Source organism: Leptonychotes weddellii, chromosome 7 (genome assembly GCF_054177405.1).
Source record: "Leptonychotes weddellii isolate Sample4059 chromosome 7, ASM5417740v2, whole genome shotgun sequence".
Taxonomy (NCBI): Eukaryota; Metazoa; Chordata; class Mammalia; order Carnivora; family Phocidae; genus Leptonychotes; species Leptonychotes weddellii.
Genome location: NC_138375.1, coordinates 134,054,447 through 134,061,827, shown reverse-complemented (window position 1 = coordinate 134,061,827; position 7,381 = coordinate 134,054,447). Strand labels below are relative to the sequence as shown.

General features: G+C 35.5%; 1 protein-coding gene across 1 annotated transcript; it reads left to right on the top strand.

Annotated features, from left to right (window-relative positions):
- Positions 1-5,821: 5,821 nt before the first annotated feature.
- Positions 5,822-7,112, top strand: LOC102748137 (olfactory receptor 2M5-like). The gene has a single exon (XM_006730507.2). The coding sequence runs from the start codon at positions 5,852-5,854 to the stop codon at positions 6,860-6,862; it is 1,011 nt and encodes a 336-aa protein (XP_006730570.2). The 5' UTR covers positions 5,822-5,851; the 3' UTR covers positions 6,863-7,112.
- Positions 7,113-7,381: the final 269 nt, after the last annotated feature.

Here is a 7,381-nt window from a genome sequence, read left to right as displayed (position 1 = left end):
CAACCTGGTGATGGGTATTAAGGAGGGCATGTAAGGCATGGAGCACTGTGTGTTATATGCAAACAATGAATCATGGAACACTACATCAAAAACTAATGATGTATTGTATGGTGACTCACATAACATAATAAAATTAAATTTAAAAAAACTAATGGTGTATTGTATGGTGACTCACATAACATAATAAAAAAAATTAAAAAAAGGATAATTCCAAATAACTTATGTAGATACTCCACCCCTCAAGAAGGTAAAGATTAACTTGCCTCCTACCTTGAGTGTAAACTGCACTCAGTGCCTTGTTTCCAAAGAGTAGGACATATAAAAAGGGAGGGGGGAATAACTTTACATTAGAGAAATCTGGCAAACACTACCTCAGCCAAGTGACCAAGATTAACATCATCAGTGATAAGTCACGTAGATATCACGTACCCTTAACAAGACATGATTATAAGGGCACTTTACCTCTGCAATCTTCTTTCCCCAAACCTATAACCTTAGTCTAATGAGGAGAAAAACATCAGACAAAAACAGATTGAGGGATATTCTACAAAATACCTGTCAGCACTCCTTAAAATTGTCAAGGCCATTAAAAACAAAGACTGAATGATTCTCACAGCCCAGAGGGGTCTAAGGAGACATGCTGGCTAAATATAATGTGATCTCTTGAAAAGCAATCTGAAAGAGGAGAAGGACATTAGGCAAAATGAGTGAAATATGAATAAAGTATAGAATTTAGTTATTAATGTATAGATATTGGTTCCTTAGTTTTACAGAAGAACCAGTGTTGGCTCCATAATAATGTATGTTGTTAGCAATAGAGAAAACTGAATGAAGGACTTATGAGAATTTTGTACTATTTGTGAACTCCTCTATAAATCTGGAACTGTTCAAAATGTCAACTCCTTTATAAATCTGGAACTGTTCAAAAACTAAGTTTATTTTAAAATACTACTAATGTTTTAAAAGTATCTAGTTTGATGAAGCAGTTTGATATTCTTTTGAATCAGGGATCTATCTGGATCCATATGTGAGAGGAAAACTTAATAAAAAGGAGCCTGGTAGGATCTGATGGCCAAAAGTACTTGATTAGAACTCAAATATCGCCATTATTAGCAACAGCAAAGGTGACTGTAGGGTGAAGGAAGAGAGAATGAGGGTGTGAAAAAGAAATAAATTATCTCCAAATACAAAATATCCTCACATTTCCTCTAATTCTTCAAGGCCCTTGCTGAGTCTGGCTTCAATAATGTGGCCAGTTAAACATGTTGCTTATTCTAATACCATTACTTTATTTCACACTATCTATATTAATTATAGTAGCTTCTTTCCTGGGTAGGGATTGGGGGTGCAGTGGATTACTGCCTGTATCACACTCCCCTCCCTTACACTTCTTGTACATTTTGACCTTCCTCTGTCTATGTTCCAACACCATTCCTCATCCATCCCCACAGCTTCTGTATCCAGAAGAAATATGGATGACTAATTTTCCCCATAAAAGCCATGCCAGTCCATTTGCATCGACATCATATACAGCTATTTATGCTACAATTTCCAACCATGAGAGACGATGGACTCTGAAAAACAAACTGAGGGTTCTAGAGGGGAGGGGGGTGGAGGGATGGGTTAGCCCGGTGATGGGTATTGAGGAGGGCACGTTCTGCATGGAGCACTGGGTGTTATGCACAAACAATGAATCATGGAACACTTCATCTAGAACTAATGATGTAATGTATGGGGATTAACATAAGAATAAAAAAAAAAAATAAAAATAAATTTCCATCATTCCTTATTTTCATTCATCGCTACTTGTCCTTTAAGACCCAACTCAGATGTTACTAGTCCCATGAAACCATTCTTTGATCTCCCACCAATCTTTCATCTAGACAAGCAAAACCCTTTGTTTGTTTGTTGTTATAGTTATATCTACCTACTTTTATTGCAGTATTTATCTCCCATACCATAATCTCTTTCTTCATAAATCAGTTTCCCCCATTTTAAAAAGCTTTAGTGAATTTATTTTTTTCCATTTCAAATTCTCAGTATATAGTATACCATTTGTTGATCTTCATGAAATTTAATTAGTAGTGTTAAGTCAGTGCCTACTAAGAATAAGATAATCTATCAGGAAAAGGAAACAAAAGGAACACTAAGGCAAAGCCCTAGGCTTTTCATAGTTTAAAATCTTCTTGTTAACTGTTAGAGAGTGTTAAAAGATCGGTAACAGTACAATGAAGATAATAAACCAGAAGAGAGATGTCATAATTAACTAGGAAAGTTATGTAGATATACACTATAGACATAAAGGAAGACTTTACTGTGGAGGTGAGACATCTGACCTTGAAGAAAAGGGAAAATTTAGCTAAAAAGATAAAGTAAAGGGGATAATTCTGGACAGGGGATACAGGTATAAAGTGTGATTTCTGGGAAGGAGAAAATAAGAGATCTTAGAAAGGAAAAATCAATAACTTGCTTTGTGGTTGTATGGGATTAATGACTAAAAGGCAAAGAAATTCTAAATTGGACCTCTGGGAAAATGATAGTGGTGCTGACCAAAAAAAAAAAAAAAAAAAAATCAAAGCATGTACTAGCAGATAGTTTTGAAAAACTCTAATTATATCCTGGGGAGAGGATTCCTCCAAGACGCTATACTTGGGTGCCTTCACCCTTAATGGGAAACTGGTGGGGCTGCCATGAAGCTGCAATCTTTGATCTGACCAGGCATTCCAGACTAACCCCCATGGCATTGGGGAATTAGGGAGATCTCAGCCCTGCTCACAACTGGGCAGGCTGAGAAGAGATAGCTTATCAAGACCTACTCACTTACCTGGTTTTTCCTACTGAGATAGTTTATGTTTTCTTCTTTAACAGTATATTCAGAATTAATTGGCAGCAGGAATTTTGAATATTTTATACTTTCTAAGAAATTTCAAAGACTGAACACAAATTACAAGGTAAGCATCTTAATAAAGGAAGTAACCCAGTTTTCCTAGATTGTGAAAATCCATTTATGCTAACTATATGGTTATTTGTCAATAGTATCTGTAAGGCTCAATCTTGGTAAATAGATAATTTACCAAGGAATAAGAAAGTGTTATTTGACTGTGACCTGGTTCTTTCTGTATATCATTTATCAAGTAAACATAATAATGCTGACTCTTCCCCCATATATTCCTACAATATAAAATGTTGGAAAGTGCTTTGAAGCCCATAAAAGATCATAGGTCAAAATAAAGTAATACCTTTCAGTAGAAAAATGATTGTTTGTGCTAAAAGCATCTAGTTTGGTCCAGGTACAAAATCCAGTGTTCAAATGCCTAGATTCCAGCCCTGAGCTGATTATGTATTTAACTCATATTTTCACCGAAAGCAACATGCTAGATCTAAAAAGAAAAGGTAGAACTTAGCAAAGACAGTCCTTTCCATCATAAATCTTGTGGTTTAAGGGGCAAGACATATATGAAAACATATAGTCACACAAAAAAAGATGAAATTTAGGTTTCAATCCAGGCTGTGATGAATAGAATTTGGAAGGAAAGTTTATAATAGAACCTAACCAAGCCTGGGGATACCCAAAATTCTCAGGAAACAGCACTTGATCTAGAAATCGGACGTTATGTAAGATAGCACTTAAATCACAGGGCCCTGCTTTGCTTTTCTGAAAAGTTAGAGAATTTTCAAAGATCTGGACATTCTGAAATCTGTTTCTCACCATCTGATAACTCTAGGTGAGGCATAAAACCCACTGACTGCACCAAGACTTACTTTAAGGCAGGGAAGAGAGATGCACGCTGGCTAATTTTGCCATTATTATTGTTATTATTATTGTTTTATTATTATTATTATTATTATTATTATCTTAAACTCCACATCTAAGACAGGCTAACTCATGCCTATAGGCAGCCAACTTCTTCTCTGGATGGCGGAGCATATCATTCATATCTAAGGCAGGCTAACTCATCAAGTCAATCAAACACCCAATGGCAGGAGGCCTTTCACTCAAGCCTTTTGGCTCTGGACATTATAGTATGTGATCACATCAGTATGTGATCTCTTGGTTTGAAGGTGATCAACATAGAATGCTGTAATAAGAGCTGGATATATAAAGACAGATGCCTATTTCTGGCAGTGCCAGCCCACAGAGGCCTTCTCGTTCTTCACAAGAAGTTTGAGGCTCTTAGTATGAGTAAAGGGAGAACAGATTTGGATATTTTTGTTATCACAATTTCTTTAAAAGTGGATACTCTTTTTGGTGAACAAATCAAAATCAAGTATCTGCATGGAAACAATGAGTTGAAATCAATCTATACAAGTGTTAGAAAAGTAATCTATGACCTAGTACACACTGTTTCTAAGGAGAAGGTACTAGGTGGACATAGGCAACAGGTTTTTTTAGTCCTTTCTGTAAATAACAAAGGAGACTTATATCTCACTGTTAATGTTGTAACACATACACATAAACACAGGTTTCAGAAGAGGGGAGTAGCCTAACAATTTAGAAATGATATTTTCAAGAATTTCATGAACAAATGAATGTCACAGTTTTTCAAGAACATAATAGAATAAGATATTGGAGTATTTTATTTTACTACCATTTTGTTAGGATGGTTTTTAAAACATGATTTAATAATAAATTTTATCAAGCTTTTGTAATTAATGCAAATGGCATATATTTTTTTTCTTTAATCTGTTCTAAATGGCAAATAAACTTTAGGAATATTCTGATGCTAGTCTTGCCTTTCATTAAATTCAAGTAATTATATTTTTTTAATACACCATTAGGGTCAATTTGCTCTTTTCTTTATAATTTTGGAAACTATTTTCATGAATAAAATTTCCCTTTCTTGTACTGTCGTCAGGTTTTTAACAAGGTCATATGAGTCTCCTACAAAGGAGTGTGTTCCCTCTTGTAATAAACTCATCAAGAGTTGTGCAGATATTTAAAGCATTTTATAGGTATCAGGGAAGAAGACTAAATATAGCTAAGGTAGTCTAAAAAGGAAAAAAAAATTAAATCTTGAGGGAAATGAGCCCTAAAGATTTTCCCTGTACCCATCAATGGCAAAATAGCTGTAGCTAGTAAAGAATAGTATGAATTCTACAACAGTAGGAACCGTACAAGATCACGTAGAAAGGAAACTTTCTCCCTCATTGATAATCTGAATTTACTATAGACCATGTAAATACAGTAAGTGTTTTCCCTGGATAGAAAATAAGGCTAATTAGATTAAAACCTTAAATTATCATAAATGCATATAACACAAACTATAACCATAATGATCAATTTTTCCCTTAAATTATAATGTCCAGAGCCAAAAGTCTTGAGTAAAGTAGAAGTGTTTTAAAATTATAAAAATAAATCTTTCTATAAATTAAATTAGCAATTTTTTTCATAGCCAAATAAAGTCTATAATATCTGACCTGGAAATAAGTGTAAATTTTTCCTCAAAAATATTACTAAGGAAATCACTAGAAAGATGAGAATGAAATAGCATAATTTTCTAAAATAGTGAAAAAATCAGACAATGTGAAATTGGAAACTGTGACTTACTAACTCTTCATCATATTTTAAAATTGTAAAAAAAAAACTACAATTATCCAGTTTCTTTTAATATATGAAAATACCTCTAATACATAAAGTAATGGAATGCATTTTAATATGTATACTCTGGTTTCTAAAAGTACATTAAATAATGGATAAGGAATATAGAAAAAATAGTAAGAACTGATTCAAGTGATTATGGATGAGTATTTTTATATTTGCCATTGTTCTTAAACTTTAATAAGAAACTGCTTAATTTCTATGACATTTTTTAATAAGTCTCTTATCTTTCTGTTATCATTACAGAGAGTCATGAGGAGTGGGAATGAGACAGAAACCACAGATTTCATTCTCCTGGGCTTCTTCCCTGAATTTAAACACATCACAGCCATGGTCTCCATCATTCTCCTGATCTACGTGGCTGCCTTCACTGGCAACACTCTTCTGATCCTCCTCATTTGGTTGTATTCCCATCTCCACACCCCCATGTACTTCCTTCTCAGTCAGCTCTCCTTAATGGTCTTGACTTTGACCTCTAGCATTGTCCCCATGATGGCAGCCAACTTCTTCTCTGGATGGCGGAGCATATCATTCCTGGCTTGTGGGACTCAAATTTTCTTCTCCCTGACTGTAGCCATTGCAGAATGCATCCTTATAACTCTCATGTGCTTTGATCGTTATGTGGCTATATGTGATCCTCTCCGATACCCAGTCATCACCAATCCTAAGGTTTTCTTACAGATGATTGCCATGTCTTGGGCTGGAGGGGCACTTACTTCCCTGGGCCACACTGCTTTTACCTTGCATTTTAATATCTGCAGCCCCAGAGAGATTCCCCTCTTCTTCTGTGAAGTCATGGCTATGCTTAGGATCGTCTGTGAGGATATCACAGCCTATGAGAAGGCAGTGGTGATAACAAGCATTGTTGTTCTGCTGCTGCCCTTATCTCTTATCTTGTCTTCCTATGTTCTCATCTTCCTTGCTGTACTCCGAATGAACTCCCCAGAAGGCAGGAACAAGGCTCTGGCCACCTGCTCCTCTCATCTCTGTGTGGTGGGTCTCTATTTTGGTCCAGGTATGTGCATCTATATGAGACCCGGTTCTGCCAAGACTCCAAAGTTGAATGAGGGTCTCTTTCTGTTTGGAACTGTCCTCACTCCACTCCTAAACCCTCTTGCCTACAGTCTTAGGAACAAGGAAGTTCTAAGTGCACTGAAAAAGTTAATGGGGGAGGTGTCAGTCCTCCAGGTAAATGGCAGAAATCCCATTATCACCCATAGGCAAAACAAAGATGCACCAGCAAAGGGGCATTTTGTCAGTTAAAAATAATAATAATAATAATAACCCCTTCAAGATCCTGGAAAAGTCAACTCACTTTACTGAGTTTATCTGCAGGAAAAAAAAATGTTTATCCTTTCCTTTCTCCATCTTAGAATTTCTTTTTGATTGTCCTAGATGATGTGCTGATGAAGGACAAGGAACTGTGTACAATTCTCTTCATGATTCATACTTGATGGTAATGTGCTCTTTAGTATTTCCAAAAGTTTCATGTTGATTCCATGAAAAAAGGTCAGTGTCTACATCCCTAGAATGAAAAAAAAAAGTACCAAGCACATAGATACCTCAGGATAATTCCCTGATAAAATTAATCAATGGGCATGATGATAAATCATCAGGAATCAGACAAATTTACCAGTGTTGTTTTGTTCTATCTAACAGGACTATTAATTCCTCTTACTCCTGTAAAGATAGTCTTCACTCTATGTCAGTGTTTCCAAAGAGTGGTTTTCTGATCACTTGCATTAGAATCATTTGTTGACTTCACAAAATATACCACTTTTG